Below are 27947 nucleotides of genomic sequence, written 5' to 3' on the forward strand. Positions count from 1 at the left end.
TCCAACAGATCTGAACGAAGTAGCTTCTTCTTTCTTTGCTGGGAGTGCGTGACAGTGACTTAAGGAGAAATGTTGAAATATCACCTAGTTTTATAATGATTCATAACATGCAGATGGTCAAACCTTGCTACACTTACATATACGATTCTATAAAGGGTAATCACAAACCGGAGAACCTCATAAGCTGGCATGCAGGTTTGACTTCAGAATATACTGAATCAGTCAATGAGAATTCGGTGCTTAGTTCGGACTCGGACTTCGGCCGAAATTATTACCAGAAAACTGAAGATAAAAGGTATGATTCTTGCAATTTACATGCCGATAACCAGACAGTTTCCAAGGACTCTCGATGACGTCAGACAAGTATCATAAGCGCCGTTTTCAAGAAGGTATGTGGAAACGTGTGACGTTCATGTTAAATTTTCGTAATAATGAGTCTAAGAAACAGCACATTTTGTTTAACAGTTGTTGTGAAAATAACTTTTGGGCAAGCTGCAAGTGTCCATTGTGTCCAAATGGACGGAGAATTTGTTTATATTTAACATCTTTCACAAGCCAATGCTCAGTACCATGAAGGGAATCAGCCACCAGGGAGCAGAGTAATGCTGTAAAGGCATAAATTAATAATAAACAACTAAATTAATATGCATATCTTTATGGGGGGGGGGACTGAGAATATACCAGGGCTAAATTACATTTGGTCTTAGTCTTTTTCTTATGTCATACGGTGGGGAAGGGGAGCAGCAGAGCGATAGCAAAATAGTACGCAGAGTATCATTTTCAAGTACAGGAAATTATCTTTTTAACAAGCCCACTTTTATTTACATAGGAATTAAAACTAAAAAATTAAACTTAATGCTAAGAAAAATTTAATATCAATTTGTCATTCATCTATGTGTGTACTGACGGACTAAGAACACGCACACGGCCAATAAAAGTGGTCGGCTGCGGTTGAGCTTCCGCTTATTCAGGCTCGATAATAAATTGTTAGTGGGGAGCCCAGAATCACTGAGAAGTATAAATTGTTAAAGAAAGGACTTATCTGCCCCGCTTCTGAAACCTGTCAGTATCCATCCCCTCTCCAAAACAACATTAACTGGTCACGTTTTTGCTACAACAAAAAAATGCTTGCTAAACATATGGCAACTCAGTCTTCACTTTACTTAAATGTTACAATCGTTGTGTCGTTGTGTTTTGGTAAGGTAAATCGTAAACTTAAGATTTTTCCAGTAATAAAAGAAAAAAATAAAATAAGTAAAGAAAGGAATTCATAGTATCCCATCATAGGAATGTGTCCCCAAACCAGCTGCTAGTGCTGTTATATTCAGTGCTTCTTTTAGGATTGAAATTAGGGAGATACAGATAAATCTGACTGCTGGATTAAAATTTATGTGAATCAATCACATATGTCACATATATTAAACAATAAAATACCCATGCCCCCCACCTTTTCAAAAATGTAAAAGCTCTTTTGCTCTTGTCCTGGGTACATACATAATTTATGCATTTCAAAATGAAAAGTCTGTGTATTTTACTTGTATTATAAAATATTTATATCATGACATATACATTGGTTTCTGTGACTTTGAGTTCCTTATATCAGTTGTTGAGTAAGTGTAATTTTATCCCATTAAAAACAAAACAAAAACACTACAATTTTTTCTTTTATTTAATGTTTTTCTTTCAGATTACAAATGCTTATTGCTTAGTTCTTGCAAGAGAATCTTGATTTCTGGTCAGAGAAAGATTTTCAGTTTCAGAAACCACAAGATGCCAGTTCACAAAAGTAAGTTCTGTATAGACTTCTTTGTTTTGAAATTTAATTTGCGCTGTGATCTAAGTACAAGATACCTTATGATTCCAGTGTTTTCTTTCATACTGAAAGTGAAAGTAGGAAGATACTGCATAATCTCTCTCTTTCTCACTCTCAATATTACTGTAAATCTATTAAATTATCACAGATTAAGATCACCTTGATTCAAAAACAAAATTATTTGAGTGAGAGTAGTTATTGTGTAGGTATAAAACCAGTTTTGGCACCTTATAGGCATGGCTGCCAATATATTTGGTAGAGGAAGAAACTGAGAAGAATCACTAATCCCTGGCAAACTTTCTCACATACCCACATCATCCAAGCCAAAACTTGAACCCATGTGGGCAGAGGTAAGGTGTCAGTAATCTTTGATAGAGAGCACCTCAGACCACTTGACCACCTGGGGCCCTAGAATAAGATTAGTAAGATTAACACTACATTGGTCCTTCTCAAGCAAGTCCACCCCTTCTGCACTGAAAAGCTAGCCTTTATAAATGGGGTGGTCTCTGGAGAAGTGGGAGGGATGGGTAAATATATACTATGGTACTTCAGTGCTTGGTGAGGTAGCTATGATCAGAGGGGTGGTCCCTCATAAGAGGGGCCTCTCAAAGAAAGGGAAACCACTGTAACTTGTATTTCTTTTATTTTCATTTCCATTTGTTAAAATGTTCTGATCACTGGTTTCTTCTTTTAACCTACTGTGACAATATACAGTTTTTCTTTTTATGACATTTCTTCCAGGTCTCCAATTTTGTTTCATAAGGTTTTTAGACGTGATTGAGACTATTAATCATTAATGCATGAAACTTTATGTCACAGATTATGGGAAAATACATTGTTTTTTCAGTTAAGGGCTGTTTTGTTTATTTCACATTTGAAATTCATTCACTCTTTTTGTAGCCTGTCCTATGTTCCATTTGTCAGGTCTGTTATATGTTGAAATGATTACTAATATTTTGCTTTCATACAAAACATTTTTGATAAAATTGGAAATCAGTGATATTACTAATGAATGATAAAAGTTAATGAGTTCTCTACTTATTTGCATTTCTACTATGCTTTTCAATGCTTGTGAAGCTTGGCATCTCCTGTCACCTACATTTTTTCCAAAAACGATCCCCAGAGCTCTGAAAAGTTTTGGCCACATTGTCCTCAATCTATGAATAAACAATGATTTTTGATTGGAAAGTATATATTTTGGCAGCTGTCACAACTTTCTGGGAATTGATAAGAAATCTTACATAAGAAAAATTTGGTTATAAATCTTTGTTATACTTTATTCTTTCTTTTCGATATCTGGGACACTCATATTATTCTTATGCCTCACATACATTGTATTTACTGACATACAAATTGATACAAATTGATCCATAATTGGTTAAACTGAATGTATGATAAATGTTGTGAGACTTTTCTATGTATTGTTTTTCTTCTTTCTGTTCTTTATGTAGGATTTCCTGCATCATCTGACTCTTCTTTCAGAGATGATGAGCAGGTAAAGTTACATATTCTCATTTATTATGCACTCTAATAAAATACACTGGACTTGAAAAACCCTTGACACTGACAAAAACCATCTTACTTCACTTGAAGTTTCATTTCTTAATTTTCACAATGATTACTAATTCCACATTCATAAATGTAAAATTTCCCAAATTCCATTCTTGTAGTAGTTTTCTTTATTTTCAGGAGATTTACAAAATAGATAATGTTAATAAAGAAATCTTCAATAAGCTTTCATAAAATTTCCAGTAGTTGTTTTTGATGCCAAATTTTAGGTAGTCTCCCTGTTGATAAGGGAGGTATTATAACATATTTGGTTATTTTATGCTGACTGAACAAAAAGTAGTTTACACATTTTTATATTGCTTTTCATCAGATTTTTTATATTATTTAACTCCTCTTTTGGGGGGTTGATTTACCCTGCCATTAACAAAATATTTCAGGTTTTCTTTTGACTTTCATGTCACATATCACATGTTTTGTTTTGACTTTGATTAATTTGAAACATTGAGAAACTGTTTTGTAACTGCTGTTATCAGTTGTTTTGTATATATATATATATATATATATATATATATATATATGTTGTGTGTATGATTAACATAAAAATAGCAGCTTTTTTGTATATCATGATACAAGTTACTAATAGTAACAATAATAGTTTGCAACATGTTAATAAAAGTTTAATACAACAAATCCCGTTTTGGAGACTGGCCCTCTGAATACAAAAATTAGTCTCTTTGCTATATTCATTCTCTTTGCACACCGACTTATTTAGGTGATACAAAACAAAACACTGAATATACTCATTCAAAATGAAATGAGGAATAACAGTAAAAATTAGATTAATTTTAATTCATAAAATACACAAGCAAAACTGATTTTTTTTATCATATCATAATGTTTTGTGCTTTTTACTTTTTTTCAGCCACAGTGTTGTCCAGACTCTACACAAAGCCTATACTCAGTTGGTTCAAGAATCACTGACTTTGGTCATAATAATGAAAATAAACCACAGAAAAGAGATGAGGCTGGAACCAGAGGTAAGAATGGCCATGCTGGAGGTTTGGCCACAGAGACAAAAAGAACAAATTACAAACGTCAACATGAGGATGGCATTGATGGGGATGAAGATTTATGTAGTCACAAGAAAAGACAGCGATTGGCTGATCCCAAGTGTGCTACAGATGAGGTATGCTTATGCTGAATATTTCACTTTTAATCCATAACTGGGACAAAGAAGAAGTCTTTATTTTACATAGGTTTGAATATGTGTTTCCTTCATGTAAACTGTCTAGTGTGAAGGTTATAATATTGCACAATGGCCAAATGAAGAAGAAACATTATTTTTAAGAAGTTTACTTAAAATTTTCCATTGTTTTATTTCATGCTATTTAAAAGCATTCTTGTCCCTAATCACATGTTTGTTCATTAGTATTGTTTTATGTAGTTTCAGAGTGAAATGTTTACATCCAAATCTTCTCTTCAGAATAATTTTATTACTAGTACTCATAATACAGTGAGTATGAAACGGTCTTCATTTTAAGAAAGGGACAGAAAATTCATGTAAAATGTGGAGTTTTTAGAGGATTAAAGGACACTTTGGCTTTGAAAAGGATAGTGCAAAACTTATTAAAACTGAGTACTTTTTGAATTATAGTAACAACTATAAGGATGACAATTGAAGTATTTATAGGCCACAAACTATGCACTTGTCTAAAAATCAGGCAAAATATGAGATAGCATGTATTGATCTGTTTGCAATACAGAGTTGATAAGTAGAGGTACATTTTAAAATATTTACTGTGGGACCGTTTTATATGTAATTTAAGTGGCTTCTCTAGCTCAAGTACTGAGTTAAATTCTTCAAAATTTGTCTTTCCATTCAAATTAGCTGGAGTTATGGGTCCTAGAAGCTTACTTTACTCTGGTCTATCAATTCATCCTAAATTTGATTGAATGTAGCTTCACAAAAGTAACTGAACAATTAATATATTATTTGATTCATATTTGTAAGAAAACCCTGATCAGATTGCAGTAAAGGTACATCTTGATGTTATCAAGTTCCTGTGTCAACTTTTAAAAACCATTTACTCATCCATGACAATAATTAAATATGTTCTTATATCTATATAAGTTTAGTACTACTGTAACACATAATGGGCTGATTTAATTATATTCGTGAAGTATTCAATGACTGAATGATAATTAAACATGGTTTTTGGCGACCATAATTTCATATGTTGATGGAAGCCTATTTACAATGTGTTTCATTGACAAAAGTCTATTTGTAATGTATTTAGTATATAAAAGTCTGGTTATTATGTATTACTTGATGAAAGTCTTGTATTTAGCAAATAAATGTTGAGTTGTAATGTTCAATGTTTGTTTTTGTTTTTTATTTCAGATGAGACAGGGTGTTCGAGGTCATGAAAAAGATGATTGGACAAATAATTCTTTATCTCAGTCTTTACCCATCCCTGTTAACAGGTAACTTGAATATTTTGTAGATATGCGTATAGAGCTTGCAAGGTTACTGCTGGCACATCATTCTAATACCTGCTAGTTTCACAGTGGACAGGGGCAAAAAATCAGTAGCCAGTCCATCTGGCCAGTTGGATCATTAGGCATATCCACTGAATTAAATCTACAAATTTTCTAAATTTATGATATTAAAATAAATATTAGAAACCAAGTGGAAAAATAATAATGGCAAATTGTTTCTGACAACCACTTCTTAATCTGTATGAGATAAATAATTCACTTTTTAACTGCATCCACTAGATGCTTGTAACTCCAAATAAAGACTCTTCTGCATCTATACAATGTCTGATGACAACATTATATGCTTCATGTGGTGGTATTAGGATGCCTTTGTAGACACCACTGGCAAAAAAACCCAAACACAGCCAAAGAAAAAAGAACTATTCAAAAGGAAAACAACAATATCTAGAAAAAACTGACTGATAGGTTACAGAATTTGCTTGGAATATAGAAAAACAAGATGCCTGCTAAGACCATGACAATGTAATTCTTCAGCTCAGCATCAAGAATTATATCCAGCGTTTGTACAAAATATGGAAAGTATGGAAAAAAGAGTGCTTTTGAAGATTTTATCCTGAAGCTCTAGAGTTTTTGGGATGCTATGTTTTATTCAAGTTGTTGCATGGGGTTGGATGTGCCAGATAGGGCCAAATAAAGTTACATACCAGTCTGGAAAAAGTCCAGAACAGGTCTGGAATCTTTTTACCAGCAGCTGTATGAACCCTGTATATCCAGGAAAGTAGCTCAATGAATTTTCTTGCAAGCCTCACAAAATATATGTAAATTATTGTATTTGTTTCATGAACAGATATTTTGAACACCATTTGTATCAACAAACAGATAAACAGTACTTGTTCAATATATGTAGATAAAGAGTGGTTTGTGAACATGCAATAAGCTATGTTGGCCCTGGAATTTTGGAATAATTCATTTTTTATACAGGACTAAGCAGTTATGGGAGCCGTCATATGCCACAGGTAAACAAACATGGTCTACTCATTAGACTAATTTGTATCACAAACACACCTTAAGCAAACAAATTAAATTAGTTTAAAGCAAACTAGATGATGAGGTTAATTTATGTTGATCTCATGAAATTTATTCATGGACCTACAGACACAATATCATTCCTGATGCCAAGTTGAATGAACTTTATAACTGGTTCCAGATCCACCAATCCAATGGTAGAACTTACCTTTCAGCAGAATTTCATGAGCCACTGTATATTGGATACTACAGCCTCATCTTTAGAGAGTGGGTCTAATTCTGGTACTATCACTGATGGCAAATCAATGGCCGAGGATCTTGATTCTATTTCAGACTATAATTCAGACTGGTCACCAGTGATTAGGTTAGGATACCCAGCCTCTAAATGAGTTATATCTGGAGCAGGATCAGCTGGACACTAAGCATTATTGCTCTGGTCAGTAAATAATGGCCACGTTATGCTAAATTTAATTGAAATGTTATAAATTTGACATATAAATATCTTATTTTGTGTTTTCTTTATGTTCCATGTTTCATAATAAAAATAAAATACATTAAGGGCAGATATTCATGTCTACCTGAATTTACCATTGAGTCATTGGTGACATCTTGTATGATGAAATGTTGGGAAATACCTTATGGGCAGGACCAGTGGCATTTTTAGGTTGCTGGTCCCATGATGTTTTGTTGAGTTTCACACACTGCATATATGTCATGATTTATGAAATAAATTATATAATATCCCATTTTTGATTTGGTTTGGTGCTTATGATAAGCAACACAATTAAGTTATTTAGTGCCAATGCAATTAAGGTAAAGTACCTTGCCCAAGGACACACTATGGTAGCTAACCCAGGCTGATCCAATGGTAGAATTTGAACCCACACCCTTTTGGTTAAAAATCTGGTACTTTGCCTCCATGGCTTCTCATTAATTATGGACTATATCACTTTGTCATGAGCATCTGATACATTTGAGCATAGCTTGTATGTATGTGAAACTGTATTTATGAAGCAATAATAAAAGCATAGATGTTTCATTTGATACTGGGAAATTTCCACCATTAAATATAACAAGAAATATTGGAAGCCTTATCGTGTGAAACTATGATGGATGTCCAGCAATTTAGTTTTGTGTAGCAGTCAGAGTCATTCATTCCAGGTCTGGTTCCCTTGCATCATTAGCCATTGCCATTATTCTAATAAAAGGTTTAGATCATATCCACAGAAAACCGCAAGTAAAAAGTACCTTGGTACAATCAAGCTAGCATATTTTTAGTATATTATGTATCTGAATCTTTGTGAATATTCTAGAATATTTTCTCAGATAAATTTGTACTGATACTTCTCACCAGTTGAAATAAATAATATTAGATACTCTAGACTTATGATGCTGTGCAGTTATACCATGGCTGTGGTAGGGGCATATAGTGTTACAATTGTCTGGCCTTCACATCTTAGTTAAGTTTGCGTTAGTTCCTTTCAGGTACTTTGGTGGGGCATCCATGTTTCATGAACACATTTCTAGATTCATTTTATTATCTCAACTTAACATTTGGATGTATCCAACAGAAAGCCTGCATGATAATGCATATCATATTAAGGTTATACTTTACTGTCAAGTGAATATTTGAAAATTCTGAAAGGTTATCTAATATCCAAAGATCATTACATGTAGTTGCAGATGTCTCAATTTTGAAGTGAACCACATTTAACATTAGTATTATTATGAAGCCTTCCCTGTCATCCCTCTAAATTTAGGGTTCCACTTGAGGAAGATGGCAAAGCCCCATTGTAATCATGTCTCTCCATACATTAACAGTTTTGTTTCTATAATAACTTTTACTGGAAATTGTTGGATTCTAGAAAAGTATGGATTAACATTACATTTATGAGACCTCAAAATATTTCAATTTCCACTCTTTTGTGTCATCATGTAGAGGAAGTATGGCACTTGATTGCCCATCCTTCTAACTTTCAAATTTGGTATGCAGTTTACAGTATATGCCCCATAATTACCAGTCCTTATAATTTTGGTTTCTGCAACATAATTTATCAAAGATTGCTAGATTTTAGTTGAATTTGATATGCGACTTTGAATGTGTTTAATTTTTTAGGATAATCTGCTTTGTTCAAATCCATGCTTACTGTGAAGCTTATAATGACATGATCATTGCATGTTGGGAGAAATTATCAAATGAATGATGTTGCTACATCTGTCTGTTATTGAATAATGAAAAATCTTAACCTTAATCTTGCTCAAACCATTAGCTTTTTAAAAGCATCATTTAAAAATGTTATATGCTCCCAACATTTCACAAGAAATCATCCTTAATATAATGGAAGGGATTACTGTAGGCAAATTATGGGTCATAAATTTACATCAGTACTATGGTTGAAAGTGCTCTTTATCTTTCAGTGCAAGCAATGTCAGCCCTCCCTACCCCAGAAAAAACATTCTGCTGAATTGCCATATTTTAGAGCTGCCTGATTCAAGCTTGGCATGTCAGTCCACTCAGCCTTATTCAAAGAAATCCATCCTACTCAACAGATATCACACACAACAGAGGCAGCTTGTCAATAGGACCAACAAAACCATCAGGTACATTTTTGATAATCCTATTTTATGTTATGGTCAAGCTGTATCAGGCCAAATACAAACCAATATAATCTCAGGTTTAGTGGCTTAGTGCAGTGGCAGTGTGAGAGGGTTGGTGGTTGGGAGGGTAACACACAAAGGGGGTGTTGTTGGGAGCTTTTTCTGCAGCTTAAATTTAATTTTCCTAGTATTTCACCTTCACCTTGCTGTCAAGTGGGCAGTGTTTCACAAAACATATTAAGGAGGGGGGTGGATGAGGGAGGTGGTAGGTTGGCAACTGACAAAAACTGTTCTCTCTAGCAAAGTAGGGGCTCCACTAAACAACATTGCTCCCAAGTGTTTCATTATTGGAATCACTAAAGAACATTGCCACTAGAACCTTGTACTCTCAGGATGCTACTGGCATGTGTGCCTGACAGTGCAAAAATTCCAAGGTTATATATATATATATATATATATATATATATATATATATATATATATATATATATATATTATGATTAATACAAATAATATTATCATACAGGTTAGAGAATATTTAATTCATACTCTGTGAAGATTCAAACCCATGTCCATGGTAAATGGCACCCATCACCTTGCCTGCACACACGAGCCCATATTCCCTCACGACTAAGCACACATCACCAAAAAATGATGTTATTCAGTTGGTGTTATATGCACTCACTGTGTAGCAGACACACTCACATGACAAGCTAGTAATTAATTCTCATGTATCTACAGTCATTCCGGATTCCTATGAAAAAAATCAAGGTATATTCTCTTACCTTTATGATAGTATTATTTGTATTAAAATATTAATTCTGCCTACTATTATCAAGAATTCTTCTATAGAATCCAGGGATAGCACTTTCTGTTCTGTCTGGTGTATATTTATAATTCTCTATAATTCATTCTGTATACCTTGATTTCTTTCATAGGAATCTGGAATGACTGTGTAGATCATGAGAAATAATTACTAGGTCATCATGCGAGTGTGTCAGCTACACACGAGTGCATATAACACCAACTGAGTAACATCAATTTTTGGTGATGTGTGTTTAGTCATGAGGGAATATGGGCTCTTGTGTGCAGGCAAGGCAATTGTGCCATTTACCCGCAGACCTGGGTTCGAATCTCTGTAGAGTACGAGTTAAAATTTCTCTAACCTGTATGATAGTATTATTTGTATTTAAACACTAATTCTGCCTACTATTAACAAGCATTCTTCTACAGAATCCAGGGATAGCATTTTCCATTCTGTCTGGTGCATATTTATAAAATTATATATATATATATATATATATATATATATATATATATATATGTACACACACACACACACACACACATTGTTCAGGCCTATGTTTATTACCCTCAGGAGCTTTGACAATGAGATGTTCAAACTTAGTGGGGAGTGGATTAAGACATAAATTGTAACTGTTTAACAATGCAGAATTCTTTCGATTATTATTTTTAGTTCTTTCTTAAAGTTCAAAAAGTGACAAACTTTTAGGAAATAAATATTTTTCTGTACAAAATAATAATTGCTTTGGCAGTGTAGAGAAAAAGTAGAGGCATGGAAAATGATATTGGTTGTAGTATTATTGATAAGAAATTGTGCTGTGTTTGTGCTATGCTGTGTCATCTAAGTTCAATGACAGGAATGGGCCTATCCAGCAATTCTTAATTATGTATTTGATGATTAGGTGCCAACATTGGACTAGTACGTTGTTTTATTCCTGATCATTGTCACAAACTTATCACATCAAAATGTGCAAATTTACATACATTCATTTAATGCTTCTTTCATTGTCTCCTTTTTCATTTAGTGACAAGCACAGGAACAGTAAGAATGATCAAGACTCGATATCAGATGTAGATCAGTTTAGACATAGGCAGGAAACTGTCAGTGGAATATTTCATTCCAGTCACCAGCTAGAAAATGTCTACACCATCTGGCAGCCACCTCCCACACTGTTTGTACCTCCCACAGCACTGATCAATGACCAGGATGACACTGTGCCCTCTAGTAATAATGTGGTGGATAGAATAAGATATGTGAATGTTATGGTAAGTGATATCCTCCAAGACTGTAACAATTTATGGTATTATATTCTAAGTTTGTCCCTTAGACTTTATATACTTAATATAGGAACAATATTTTACTGTATATGTTATCAGAAGTTATACATCTTTGATAAAGACACATTTTAGCAATCAGACATACATTTTACATTATGCACATGTACTGTATGATATCTTGAGTGGTATTGTTGTTTGGGCATAGCTAACATGCTAGCTATTCAATCATATGGCAACACAAATTCTTCTTTGAGATATCAGACAATACACACACAATAACCTGCAATTATTATATACTCTGATTTTTTTTTCCATATATTTAACATTGGAGGTAACTGAACATTATTTCCCAATATATGTCATCAGCAAGTTGGATAGGTCAATATAGTCACTTGTCTTGATGTTGTGATGTCATAGAACATTTTGCATCCTGACATCAGTAGCTGTACTTTGATGCTGGACCAGATCAGCCCAGATTGGTCATGGCATTATGATGTCATAGAACATTTTTCATCCTGACATCAGTAGCTGTAGTTTGATGCCGGACCAGGTCAGCCCAGATTGAAATCATACCTGTCATAACACAGTGTCACAGAAAAAACAAAAATTTGGACTCCCAAAACCCCCAAACACCAATTTTAGGAATCTTAAACACAAAGTTTTTCAACAAGAATGGGTCTGTTGGGATGTTTGTAGCTGCTGGGACTCTGGACAGAAGAGGAGGAATGTTGAAAGTCCTTGAGAAACCACTTGTCGAATCCATGGATTGTCATGGCAAATTTTGTCCCATTCAGCAGCAAAGAATTGGAGCTTTCCTCCTACTGGGATCTGTGGAAGGGCAGAGTGGAGATGATGTCATTTTTTGAGAGGAGAAGGCTATGCTCAATCTGAAAGATATTCATAGAGACGAAGTCCAACATAGAACCGATGGTTATGATAATGCGTACTAATTGCGGAGTGTCATTAAAGGCCATTCGATCCAGATGTATGGGGTGTGGCTTTGTCATCCCCAAAGAGGCAATATCACTGTCAACTGCTGGGGTTTCCAGATAAAATACTAGTGCATGACAAAGGCAGAAACCTGGACAAAAGCTTGATGGAGATGCTTTTGTGAGAAGAAAAGTCAGTTGATGCTTGGATCTTGTCATTGATGATGAATGCAGTTCAAAAGGTCTGCATCTCACCAAGACTGTGGAATCTGAAATGGGATTCCTTCTTTTTTCTCATAATATCAATAGATGCTGGAGCTCTGGTCCAGGTAGCTGATGTTAGTGGGAGGAGGAGGGCAGAACTCCATGGATAAATGGAGGCTTGGAAAGCTGAATCGTCCTGTGACATTGAATAGTTTAGAACCAATGACAGTACTTGAGAACAAGTATATTTTCTTTGCTTGCATCCTTGCATGAGGTGAGGCTAAAGTCTCCTATGCTGCCTACGACTTGGCTTATAAAGAATGATAAGGTCTGCTGCTCACTTAACCAGTAAAGTGACCTGAATTAGAAACTATGACTTCCAAGTAGTCACAAAGGAGTATCTTCTCATAGCAAAGGGTCAAGAAATTTGCATCTTCTGTTGGAAAGTGACAGACTAAGTTTGGCATCGTAACAGATGAGTGTCTAGAGGCAGTATATGGGTTGGACTGGTCTCTGTAACATAGGTCAGGTTAGATGTACTGTATGCCAGGGATGACTAATAGTGATTGAGCCTGTATTAGTTTTTGTTTTGGGCCCTCATGATTCCTTGTATATGATAGGCCAGTTGAGGTGAAAATAAGTCATCTGTGTGAGGAGGATGTCATCCGATTTGTTAAGTTGAGATGGATTACAGGATGGTAGAGCTATGTAACCAGTCTGTGTATCAGCGGAGCCAGAGAGAACTTTTGGCTGTCTGTTTACCTCTTTTCCTTCACTGTTCCACAACAGATTTTTAGAGTCAAATCCTGAGATGGCAAGTCTGATAGAAGTCACCAATAACAATGAGTCCTGTGGTGGTGACTTTGGTGCTGGAGCTGTCTCTGATTGTGTAGATTTCCGGTACTTCATGGCTGAAGGGTCATAAATTGGCTTATCTCTCTTGCCTCCCAGAAACTTCCCCACAGTGGACAGGTCAGCATGTAGACTTATGTCTTCACTGAATTTCTTAGCTGTGTGTTTCTGTGCTTTGCCCATGGTCTAATCGGAAAGACAAATAGAACAGAACATATAAAACTGCTTAGCCCTGCACCAAACCTGTCTTTTGAATGCAGTGTTGGGGCACAGCCATGCATACTTTAAAAAGTACCCAGAAATTGGTAAAAGTCCAATAAAACAATGAAGCATACAGGTAAACTATAATGGGGGCGCTCACCAGATAATATGTACTTTTGAGAGAGTGACGTATGTAAGGTGAAGTAGTTCGCATTTAAAACATGCACAGTGGAGAGAATGTTGGCATACCTCTATGCTGCATTAATGTAATGTGGATGATATTTCTTTTGGATATTGTACTTTTGAAAATTTTACATGATTTAAGCACACTGCTAACTAAAATGACTGCTCCCTTGTGTTAAAAAATCAGCCTGAATTAGTCTAAAGTACACTATACATAGCAGCTATTAAATTAGGGAAAATGAATTTTGCCAGACTAGACAATACCAGCTGCAGAAAGTGCAATGAATGAATTACCAAATATATAAAATGTAAAAAAAGTTATTGGCTTTCTTTTATACAATTTACCTCCGAAGTTCAGGAAGTGAAAATGACCAAGTAGAGCTAGCACTTTTTTGAAAGGTGCACATCTGAAGTAAGGCCAAGCTGTATACTCTATAACCCATAGTACACCCATCAATCATACACCAAAATAAAGGGAATTAAAGGTTCTTTGCATTATACCTAAGATATACAAGGTCTTTTTTAAATAACCAGTATAACCAATGAGGAAAGCTGGGGAAATTCTTTTTCTTTAAAATTCTAACCCTATGCAAAATACGAATCTGTAGAGCGCCACCTTAAAGCAAATATAAAAATGTTTGCAATTACTTTTTTTATTTTCTTATAATTATGTATGATGTTCTGAATAAAATGGTACATTCATATTGATGTTAAGCATGAAAATAAACTAATTATGATTATTTTGCTCTTGCTTACATAATTTGCCATGAGGTATGTTTGTGTGAGTAGTGACCTTAATTATGGGGAAATGAGAAGTCTTAGAATATAGGAATAGAGTCAACTTAAATTTAAAACTGTTGCAATAAGTGACAGAAATATATGGTGAAAATGTTTCTTTTCATTTATTTGCAATGAAATAAAAAAAATAAATGATGAGAAAGTGAATTCACTTCTTCCATATTAAACAATAGGCAAATATTTTACACATTGACCTTTATGAACCTGATGAGTTACCTCCCTTTTCAAATTGTAAAATTCATTGTTGATATCTCAGAAATAATTCTGGCTAGTTTCATGTTCCTGTCATTCAGCATAACATTGGCTGCTATGTTTACAAAATGTAATGTGCATTCTTAAAATAGCTCACTTTTTATCATGGGGGAAGGCTGGACTTGTTAGAGACTCTGACACTCATACATACTGTTCTGCGGGGGGAAAGGCAGGAGAATTATTCAGAAGGATTGTTTTGATGCTTGCGACTTAAATGTTTCAGCCATATAAATATAATTAAATCATACAAAAATAATACCTATATCCTCTTTATGGGGGTGCTCACCAGATAATATGTACTTTTGAGAGAGTGACGTATGTAAGGTGAAGTAGTTCGCATTTAAAACATGCACAATGGAGAGAATGTTGGCATACCTCTATGCTACATTAATGTAATGTGCATGATATTTCTTTTGGATATTGTACTTTTGAAAATTTTACATGATTTAAGCACACTGCTAACTAAAATGACTGCTCCCTTGTGTTAAAAAATCAGCCTGAATTTGTTTAAAGTACACTATACATAGCAGCTATTAAAATAGGGAAAATGAATTTTGCCAGACTAGACAATACCAGCTGCAGAAAGTGCAATGAATGAATTACCAAATATATAAAATGTAAAAAAAGTTATCAGCTCTTTTTTATACAATTTACCTCTGAAGTTCAGGAAGTGAAAATGACCAAGTAGAGCTAGCTGTATACTCTATAACCCATAGTACACCCATCAATCATACACCAAAATAAAGGGAATTAAAGGTTCTTTGCATTATACCTAAGATATACAAGGTCTTTTTTAAAAAACCAGTATAACAAGTGATGAAAGCCAAGGAAATTCTTTTTCTTTAAAATCCTAACCCTATGCAAAATACGAATCTGTAGAGCGCCACCAATTGACAATACCAACTGTAGTAAGGAGAAATTATAAACCTGTGGGTCTGTACCTATCATTGTTTTGAATATAGGGTGGGTGATCTTTGTTTTGAATACATGGTGGGCACAGATCTATATAAAATGATGGTTACCTGAAAAATAGTGATAGTAGATGATGTTAATTACAATACTACCTATAGGAAGGGTCAAGGATGGCCTAAACAGGTAAAATCATTGAATCATGGTGTCCGGATGCTGAGAATGCCTTGGTAAGGAAAACTCACTTGTATGTACCAGTAATGACAGAATTATACATATATAGCATTTCTTAAAGGCATAGGAACTTGCATGCATTTAAAAATACTTGTAACCCAAACTTAACTATTGAAGTCGCATAGGCAATCCATGCAGGTGACTAAGTGCTATTAAATATAAGATGACAGAGTGTTAGACACTTGAAAAGTCAGAACTTTGTTGGTGTTAGGAAGAGAGAAAACTTGGAAATAATGATGGAGTATACTTTCCTTAGAGGTGAAACGATTCCTCCAGCTTATAATCATATGCTTCCAAAGCTGAAACTGGCTTTGCGAGGTCTCTTCTGATATGAGTGTGCTTCTTCACACAAGAGGAGGTAGTAATTGAGATATTCACTGGTTTTGCTGCCAATCCTAATATCATGGGGAAATCACTCTGCCTGACCACCACCTGGGTGGGCAAAAAACTTTTAGCTTTCTTTAGCTAAAAATATCTGGATGAGATGGATTTGTGAAGTAGTAGTAGTTCTCCTAACGTATTACAATTGGGTAATGTACTTAAAGAAGAAATACATTTCTTTGAAACATGAACAGGGCAAAAATAATGAATTTCTGCTATTTATGAAGCATTTAAACTAGATCGCAAATTGAATTTAAATGGATGCAGAATATTTCTGACCTAAGAATACAATAAAAATAAACTAAGACACACAGTAAATTTTGCTTTCACTATTAAGAGATGAAATATTTCCCAGCATATTAGTTTTCACCACAATAAAAGAACGTCATTTTCACCACAAAGATTAAACATCTGAAAAACAAGCGTAACTTCATTTCAAAAGTAAGGTCATTATAGTCCATATTCAGCCCATATTTTATGCTTAAATGCCTTTGTTAAAAGTGACTTCTCCTTCTGAACAGAATAGGGAGAAGTAAGAGCTCAGCAAGGAGAAATAAAATAAGAGCAAAGCAATACATATATATATATATATATATATATATATACTGGTTGTCCTATTTGAACTCTCATTTAGTTTTCAATAAGTATCTTTGCATTTACCGGTGACATAAGTTACAATTTTTTATCTTCAAGTAGAAAAATGATAAGTGTTGTATGGATAATATAAACGCCATTTACATGTGTATGAACGTATCATATTGATATGCAGTATGTGTGTCGTGTTTGGATGGAATGAAAAATGCAATGTAATTTGGCCATAAGACTTCAAAAAGCACAGCAGAAACTATACATTGTAATACATTTTAACAGATAAGAGTACCCAGATTACAGAATTGTAATTGCAAATTGGTAAAAATCCATAATCAGCTACCTTCTGAGCCTGACAAACTGAAGCAATTGGGTCAATATATGAATGAACTAGACATGAATCAACACAGCTAAGAGTAAATATGGTGCCACAGATGACATGTGAGCACACCATATTTTCAGAAGGAGGGATTTTCTTTATATAATCACAAACTTCTAGGTTCAGTACTTCAATAATTTAATAAGATTGAAATTTATGGATTTAATATTTGTCTGCTTTATTGTAGTAATGTTGTGTATTGGTTAGATATTTTTTGATTCACAGTTTTTTTCTATTTTCACAAAAGTGAGTGGTGTTAGAAAAAACATCAACTTTATAGCACTTCTTGAATTCCACAACATAGCATTGTCCCATATGTTTATGATCTACATAATTCAATTTTTAGGCTAAATCTTCTGTCACATATTAATTATAATTTTGCTTTCTATGAATTTTATATTTTACTTAATTTAATTGCCCAACAATTTATGAAAACAGACAATCTAATGAAGAGGAACTTCTAAAACACAGTGATGTCCACCATTATTACCCCAGGACAGGTTTACTGATGGTTTCAAACAAATTTTAGAACGCACATGGCAGTCAAAATCTTCAACAGCAAAAAAATTATAAGTGCTTTTCACCGATCCTATTCTTAAAACACAACTTGATGTTTACATACTGATGTTTAAGTTTCAAAACACAAGTTAGTATGTTTTCAGCATCAAATGATAACTGGTGGAAATTGGTCAGCAGTAATTTGCTTGGAAAAGGATAAATGGTCAATCAGCCATTAAAACACATGCCAGTTAATGTGCGCAATTAATATAACACAGATATTTGATGTATGCAATACATTATGCTCTGGGCTACAAAACGACTCTGGAACTACCTGGCTAGATCAAGGGAACATGTCATAAGTTATAAACTAATGTCCCTCAATGTATATCTAAAAAGTTATGTAGTAATGTTACTGTCCTAACAGATGAAGTTTAAATTTCTTTAGGCAACTTAGTCAACCACTTTGCCTGGTAGCATGACCTCTGCATGAAGCTTGATTAATACCACACCCTTACAACAAGAAAAGATTAATGTGACTTCACCTTTTACTAGCTTTAGTTATTTGCCTTTAATTCTTTACCAAATAGGTTTATGTCATGCAGTATGCATATTATCCTACATAGAATCCTTTAACTTGGTGAAGGGATATTTTCAAAAGGTTAATTGTTTATTATTTGTCTGAATGAATCACTATTAGAAGGGGGACTACATGCATTTCATGTGAGAATTCAGCTGTTGTGGCCATTCAGGGTTATTACTGATGGGTGATCTATGCTTGTAATAGTTGTCAGAAATTACTGTCACTCCAAGGTTACTCGAAGACTTCCATACAGTGAAATGTGGCTTCCAAGGAATGTTAATATCTTCTGAAGCAGATTTTATACTAAAATAAAAATATTGAAAAAAAATGTTTTAACAGATTACTGTATTGTTTTGTCATCTCATTATAGTACCTCTACTATGGTATCACAAAATGGGATTTCTCTTTCCCTTCTTTTAATGTCTTCTCTGCCATGCCATAGAGGTTAACATTTTATACATCTGGATCATTTTAGCTCTTTAATCCTACTTTAATTTCTGTATGATAATAAAAGTTAACACTGAATACTGGAAAACAGTGTGATCACATTCTGGTTAATTTATGCCAAACTCCACTGTAAATAATCACTGGAATTCTGAAATGTATCCAATGGGCAAATTTCAATACAATATACCAGCTTTTTTGGGCAGGGGTCACATTCATATGTCAATTAAACAGTGTGTCAACTTGAGATGTTACTGTGAATTTACTATGGTATGCCAGTTTTTGATGAATTTCATGCTTATTCCAAACAGTGATATGATATGAGTACACTATTCATATATTTAGGCAAGAGAACCTCTTCCCACATCCATGAATTGAAGTATACATGAAACAGACTATATTTTTGTAAATTAAACAAATTTATACCCATGAAAATAAATAAACCCCTGCTATAACACACTTTATTATAACACAAATTCAAATACTGCATGGCTGGGGATGAATCTCAAAATTTGACAATAATTTTAAAAAATTCTTTAAGTATTATAAAACTTTACAGCCAAAATTAACACATTTGATTTCTTAATTTGGCGAGATGTATGTATTGTTTTCTTGATGAAAAAGAAAACATTATGCCATCACATCTTGCTTAATTTTGAGAGTCATTAGCTGGTATAAAAGCTGACAACTTAGCAGTAAAGCCATCGTCTTTTTTGTGTTCATCTTCAATGCTTCTGGTGTACAATTTTTGCTCAATCTAGGGTAAACAATAGGCAACATATATTTGCTTAGTCATCTGACATACAAAACCAAACACCAAATAATGTGATGGTAAAAAAAAAAGTTTCTTAAACTATTAGATCATTTACCTACCTATTTAATGGGAAAGAATAGACCACCAATGTCTGCTCAATCAACAGTCATATACACCCACTGAAATAAATTAATTGTCTCAGTTGTCAGTAGCAGTTACTGTCATTGCAACATAAATATACACCAGCTCCACCCCACCCCATTTCTTAATCCTTTTTATTTTCTAGTCAGACATAAGCTTATGATACACACAGGCCATCAAACATATTACTCCCCACTTCTGCTCTTGCATCAGTGTTACGATAGAGGTATAAACTTTAAAATGAAAAGATTTTAATTTATTTGTTCTTGTCTTTTAGAGAATGACTACTATTTTTATGGGAATCCCTCTTCACACATGAAATTGATTGGTTTCTTCCTAAACTTGGTTTAGATAGTTATACACGCCTGTTCATCTGAAGCACAATAAAAGGTTTATACCTATTGAATTTTTTTTAGTTATTTATCAAGCCGAAATACTTTTTTAGAAACTCCCAACATCTGATTCTTAAACATCAATCTTTCTGGATTTGTCTAGCATATATGAATGTTTTAGAAAATACATTGTTCATAAGTTAGTGAGTACATTAGCAAGAAATTAAATATTTTAACTCAACTGGAATCTAGTAGAAAAATGAAAGAAATCATGCTTCTTTGTGTCCACCTTCAAGGGAATTATCATTATAGATACAATGAATCTGACAGCTTGTGTCAGAGTACATATACTCTATTTCTCAACAAATATATGCATCTACCAATGTCAGAATAGTTCCTTACCCAATAAATATTAAATATGTATTAGCTGTTTGAAGTATTTCTATTTAATAATATAGATCAAATTGGTAACATTAATCCACTCTGACTTGGTTGGATATTGCACAGTGGTAGTTTGTGGATCCTATCATTGTGCTATAGTAGGATTTCACTATATTTTGAATCAATGTGTTATGTAATCATGGGTATAAAATGTGACAGTTTTGCAAACAAGGAATATTTAATCAGTGCTTGTAGTGGATATGTCTCTGATGTGGTATTAGTGTAGGAGACCATATTGTCTTTACTAATGATGTACAATTTTTAAATATGTGTTTTATAGCAACTGTGGAATTTACAAAGATTGGTGCTCAGGTAATATAAATGAATTCATGGTATTTATTTACTATTTACTAACAAAACAAGAAGCCCTTATAACTTGTCAGGATCATCTGGGCTCAGTAAGTGAATAACAACCAAGAAATTTGTTTCTCAGTTTCTTATGAATATTATTTTATGTAATTATTATAATTAATAACATTCAGATCATTAAAAGTCATGTAAATTTATGTTTACTGTAAAATCTACAGTTTATGGTAGTGCACATCTTGAAAACTGCAAATTACCATGGGCAAGCAAAAATGTGATTTTCACCTAATGCATCTTGCTATTTGGGGTTAATGAAATCACTGCAGACAGTAATAAAAACTTATTTTAAAATGTAACATTTTTTAAAGTGTCTGTAAATGGAATGACATTTGCATGTTTTTGGTATTGATTTTGCAATAGTTTATCAGATTGGAACAAGTAATTTTGTTTTCTGTTTACTTAATATTCCAGGAGGAGGATGACAGAGATGTAATGGACACAATGAGGGCCATTTTTCAAACCTCCATGATGAGCAATGAAGAGTAGTGGAACAACAACTGAGAGCCATCGAAACCAGCTGCACATTATTATTATTATTATTATAACCTTACCATCCAGTAGCTGCAGGACTTCAAAACATTTGATGGGAAATGTGCAACATATTCAGATGTGATATTATATTGTTATGTGCAAAATACAACATATTCAGATGTGACATTATATTGTTATGTGCAACATATTACTTTTGTAAAGACTTTTGTTTTTATTAACTTTTCTTTGTAAATCAGGTGTTTCTGCACATATTTTTTCTTCAAAAATGTTCCTTTAACTCTTTTAAATTATAGAAGTATGAAATATTTGGTTTTATCCTTGTGAAATGACATTTCATATGATCAAAAACACAAGTTTACAAATGTTCTGCCTAATTTTTAATGGGGTTTTGACTCGAGGATGAATATATAATTAATCATTTACAACTTTTATGAATCATGCACTTCAAGATAAAAACCAATTGGGAAAAGAAACAACTTTGTAAATAATTTATTTTCAAGGATATCAAATTTTGTGGTTTTGCTAAAACTTAAGAGTCCTAATAATTCCACAGAATGAGTATCATTCACTGGGTCTATAAATTGATGGATTGGGAAAGAGTATCACTGTTTATTTGGTCTATAAATTGATGGATTGGGAAAGAGTCCTATTGAAACTACAGGTTGATGTTGTTCATTGGGTCTGTAAAGTGATGGATTGGGAAAGTCATACTGATTCAACTGACTGAGTGTTCATTGGGTCTATAAATTGATAGATTGGGAAAGAGTCCTATTGATTCAACAGACTGAGTGTTGTTCATTGGGTCTATAAATTGATGGATTGGGAAAGACATATTGTTCATTGGGTCTATAAATTGATGGAATGGGAAAGAGTCATATTGATTTGACAGACTGAGTGTTGTTCATTGGGTCTATAAATTGATGGATTGGGAAAAAGTCATATTGATTTGACAGACTGAGTGTTGTTCATTGGGTCTATAAATTGATGGATTGGGAAGGAGTCATATTGATTTGATAGACTAAGTGTTGTTCATTGGGTCTATAAATTGATGGATTAGGAAAGAGTCATATTGATTCAACAGACCTAGTGTTGTTCATTGGGTCTATAAATTGATTGATTGGGAGAGACATATTGTTCATTGGGTCTATAAATTGATGGACTGGGAAAGCGTCATTGATTTGAGAGACTGAGTGTTGTTTATTGGGTCTATAAATTGATGGATTGGGAAAGAGTCATATTGATTTGACAGAGTGTTGTTCATTGGGTCTATAAATTGATGGATTGGGAAAGAGTCATATTGATTTGACAGTGTTGTTCATTGGGTCTATAAATTGATTGATTGGGAGAGACATATTGTTCACTGGGTCTATAAATTGATGGATTGGGAAAGCGTCATTGATTTGACAGACTGAGTGTTGTTCATTGGGTCTATAAATTGATGGATTGGGAGTCATATTGATTTGACAGAGTGTTGTTCATTGGGTCTATAAATTGATGGATTGGGAAAGTCCCATTGTTCATTGGGTCTATAAATTGATGGATTGGGAAAGAGTCCTATTGATTCAACAGACTGAGTGTTGTTCTTTGGGTCTATAAATTGATGGATTGGGAAAGAGTCATATTGATTCAACAGACTGAGTGTTGTACATTGGGTCTATTATTTTTATGGATTGGGAAAGAGTTCCATAGTTTATTGGCTGTTTAAATTCTGGGATTGGGAAAGAGATACATTGTTTATAGGATCATTAAATTCTTGGATTGGGAAAGAGGTGCATTGTTCATTGGGTCTTTAAATTCAGGGATTGGGAAAGAGGTACATTGTTTATTCGGTCTTTAAATTCAGAGATTGGGAAAGAGGTGCATTGTTTATTGGGTCATTAAATTCAGGGATTGGGAAAGAGGTACATTGTTTATTGGGTCTTTAAATTCAGGGATTGGGAAAGAGGTGCATTGTTAATTGGGTCTTTAAATTCTGGGATTGGGAAAGAGGTGCATTGTTTATTGGGTCATTAAATTCTGGAATTGGGAAAGAGGTGCATTGTTAATTGGGTCTTTAAATTCTGGGATTTGGAAAGAGGTACATTGTTTATTGGGTCTTTAAATTCTGGGATTGGGAAAGAGATGCATTGTTTATTGGGTCTTTAAATTCAGGGATTGGGAAAGAGGTACATTGTTTATTGGGTCATTAAATTCTAGGATTGGGAAAGAGGTGCATTGTTTATTGAGTCTTTAAATTCAGGGATTGGGAAAGAGGTACATTGTTTATTGGGTTATTAAATTCTGGGATTGGGAAAGAGGTGCATTGTTTATTGGGTCATTAAATTCTGGGATTGGGGAAGAGGTGCATTGTTTACTGGGTTGTTAAATTCTGGGATTGGGAAAGAGGTGCATTGTTTATTGGGTCTTTAAATTCAGGGATTGGGAAAAAGGCCTATTGTTTATTGGGTCTTTAATTTCATAACTTGTAGCACAAATTGATTTATAAAAACTGGCACATCACAATAAAACAGTGAATTCACAATATATTACAACAGTCTTTTGCAAGGCCAGCCCGCAACACTCCCATCCAACTCATCAACCTGTAGGCAATCACTATGAAAGTGACATAATTTTTTAAACAATTATATTATCCTTTTTAAAGTTTCAATAATTAACAAAGTGTATTAAATAAAGGAGGTTTGAAATATGCAGTTTACTAAAAAGATATTTTATACATATTGAACATCATTTTATGCTAATGTTAGAAATATATTATATCCAAAGACACAATATTAGAATGAGTATGAATTCAAGTTCATGAGTTGAATGTATACCTTACAAACTCTATGACTTTCAAGGACTTAAAAGGTGGAAACTAGGTATACAGTTTGTGCAGTAAAAAATTGTACCCACTCTCCCATTTGACCTTTCTTGTAGACAGCTTAAGCATGAAGAAGCCAAACCAGATCAGACCAGACTGGTTATTTATATTCCTTGATTGGATCCCAAGATATGATTGGATTCTAGTGACTGAGATAGTAAATAATTTTGTTGTTACACAAGATGAAAAACTTCATAGCACAATTAAGCAAATATCATCTGAGGTAGACAAACTCAATTTCCTGATCATATTCATGTTAATTAGTAGATTACCAGTCTATTATAGCACATTTCAGTTTAGACAGTTTTGAACCCTGGTAACTCAATTTAATAACAACTACTTAAAGTTGACAACTGAAATGTGAAATATGCGATGTATTTTGTGAGGACTTTTACATTATTGATCCGCATTGGTGGTATATGTGTTTTACAAACACAGATGGGGGGGGGGGGGCAAGATTTCAACCTCATTTGGGCCAAGGTCTTACTTATCCTTATTATTGCAAAGTATTTTTAGTATGCTTCTTAAATTGGCTGAACTGGTTTCACTTTTAAGAGGAAGACATTAAAATAAATGCTTTCTATATCACACTCAAAACAAAATATCATTTCATTTTTCCCTTCCAAGTCCCAATTTCAAGGAGTGACATAACCTGTCATAGTGGGGGAGGGATGTGATTTGCTTTCAAATACAAGTGAAAGTTATTTCTTAATCTTTTAACATTCCCAAAGTACATATATCATGGATTTCTTAGCCTAAAACATCTTTCAAACATACTCTGGGTTTTATGCTTTTACTTCAGAAGTTTTATATTTTTTGTTAAAGATGCTGTATTTTGTTACAATATTTACAATAAAAACATCAAGACTTTAGTATAAATTGTTTCTTGTTCTATTTTATATTTATTCATATGAACTCACATTAATTTTCACAAAATATATCAATTTGCTTAGATACTAATGCAAACTTAAATACAAAAATTGTAAGGATGTTCTAATGAGATTTGAGTGATTTAATTGGAATCTTAATTTTCTCCACATTCCACTGGACCACATAAACATCTTTTCTTCCACTACAGTGGTGGTAGAGTGATTGCATTTTTTCTCCCATTCCACTACAGTGGTGGTCGCATCTTTTCTCCCATTCCACTAGTGGTGGTCGCATATTTTCTCCCATTCCACTACAGTGGTGGCAGAGTGATTGCATCTTTTCTCCCATTCCACTACATTGGAGGTAGAGTGATTGCATCTTTTCTCCCATTCCACTACATGGTGGTCACATCTTTACTCCCATTCCACTAGTGGTGGTCGCATCTTTTCTCCCATTCCACTACAGTATTGGTAGCGTGATTGCATCTTTTCTCACATTCCACTACAGTGGTGGTAAAGTGATTTCATCTTTTCTCCCATTCCACTACAGTGGTGGTAGAGTGATTGCATCTTTTCTCACATTCCACTAAAGTGGAGGTAGAGTGATTGCATTTTTTTGCCCATTCCACTACAGTGGAGGTAGAGTGAGTGATCAAAGTACAGCAGATACATCAAAACTGTTTGGCAAAGAAATGACAGTATGGAAACACAACAAGTACATATTACATACATATAAATTAACATTTTGGTAAGCCAATTTCGCTTATACATATGCAAAAACAAAAAAATGAACCATAAGTTGTGACAAAATATATTTACAGATATGGAATGGTTTTAAAAGGTGGATCCAGAATTTTATTCAAGATATAAAGACCCAATGTTTAACTTTCATATTTTGTAAATATAAATTTAATGTATATACTGATATACATTATAATGAACACTGCAATAATACATCAATTGTTATTGATAAAAAAGGAGAGAAATTGGTAAATTATTGCAAACTTTGATACCTAATATCCCAGTAATATCCCAGATACAGAAGCATGAAACTAAAGTGATGCTGAAAACCACTCAACAGAGACATAACAGAATTAAAGATAATCTTCTTCACATCAATTTTAATGATGTGAAATTGACAACTGTTACACAAGACAAACTTTTAGGAGTTCAAGTTGATAACAATATGTTATGGTCAGAGCATATCAGCAATGTTACCAAAATGATGGCTTTGAATAACGGTTACTATAAAAAAATAATGAATTTCTAACCATAAACCACAGGATAATATTTTACTTTAGTTTATTATTTGGAAGGGTTAATCTTTCTGAAGGTTTCATGCAATTCTCCATTTGTACATTTTTCAAACTTTACCTTTATTGGGCACTATTGCACTATTGTGCTGGTGTGCTCTGATACATTCATACATAATCCTTTTTACTTTCCTGTAACATCAGCACCAAACTCCTTTCTAAATAATGTATAGAGATTTTATCTAGAATGCTGTAAGCAACTTTTATATCAATACACCTTATATTAAAGATTGGGTAGTTATGCAACCTATGTTCCCAATTTCCTTCACCTTTTGTAAGTCACATGGGCCCCAAAATTCTCAAACCTGTTTCATCAACATCAATGTACAACAGGGACACTCACCAGTTATTATGTACTTTTGAGAGGGTGATGTATGTAAGGTGAAGTTGTTTGCATTTAAAACATGCACAATGGAGAGAATGTTGGCATACCTCTATGCTACATTAATGTAATGTGGATATTTCTTTGGATATTGTACTTTTGGAAATTGTACATGATCTAAGCACACTGCTAACTAAAATGACTGCTAAAAGAATCACCCTGAATTAGTCTAAAGTACACTGTCTTTAGCACCTATTAAAACAAGGAAAATGAATTTTGCCCAACTAGACAATACCAGCTTCTTAAAAAACAATGGACGAGTTACCAAATATATAAAATGTAAAAAAAGTTATTGGATCTTTTTTTTTAAAATTTACCTCTGATGTCCAGGAAGTGAAAATGACCAACAGAGTTAGCAGTTTTTGAAAGGTGCACATCTGGAGTAAGGCCAAGCTGTATACTCTATAATGCATATTATACTCATCAATCATACACCAAAATAAAGGAAATTAAAGGTTCTTTGAACAATACCTAAGATATACAAGGTCTTTTTTAAATAGCCAGGATAACCAGTGAAGAAACCCAGGGAAATTCTTTTTCTTTAAAATTCTAACCGTATGCAAAATATAAAACTGTAGAGTGCCACCAACATGTCTGGTTGACATAACATAATGTTACCAACAAGCTGTAGTATTTGCTAATGAAATGTAATCTCGGTTAACAAGGCACAACCACGGGTAACTGGAGTCTGCAGTACAGAAAGGTTGATAACCTTAAGGTCTTACCAGTTCCATGGCGTTTAGGGTCAACCCAGAAAAATGCATGTGATCAATGAAATAGAACCACCTAAAAATGTCTTGAAAGTTAGATGATTTCTTGGCATGGATAATGAACTAAGCAAATTATTGTCAAACCGAAAAAATAAAATCGCTGTGAGATTTACTGAGTAAAAACACAGAGTGGGTTTGAAGTCCATCTCATGAGAAAAGTTTTCATGACGAAAAGTTGGAGATCATCTCTGTACTAGTGTTGGCCCAATACAATCCAAACTACCCGACAGTCTTGTCAACTGATGCATACTTATTTGGCTTTAGG

The 27947-nt window shown here is 33.8% G+C and overlaps 1 protein-coding gene across 1 annotated transcript; it reads left to right on the forward strand.

The window, feature by feature from the left end:
• Positions 1 to 701: 701 nt before the first annotated feature.
• LOC149784331 (uncharacterized) lies at positions 702 to 27947 on the forward strand. Its single transcript, XM_089932371.1, has 7 exons — positions 702 to 1786; positions 3265 to 3308; positions 4245 to 4508; positions 5724 to 5806; positions 9266 to 9448; positions 11275 to 11515; positions 21408 to 27947. The coding sequence occupies exons 1-7, from the start codon at positions 1771 to 1773 to the stop codon at positions 21480 to 21482; spliced, it is 906 nt and encodes a 301-aa protein (XP_089788497.1). The 5' UTR covers positions 702 to 1770; the 3' UTR covers positions 21483 to 27947.

This window comes from Sinohyriopsis cumingii, chromosome 14, assembly GCF_028554795.1.
Source record: "Sinohyriopsis cumingii isolate HCF-2022 chromosome 14, ASM2855479v2, whole genome shotgun sequence".
Taxonomy (NCBI): domain Eukaryota; kingdom Metazoa; phylum Mollusca; class Bivalvia; order Unionida; family Unionidae; genus Sinohyriopsis; species Sinohyriopsis cumingii.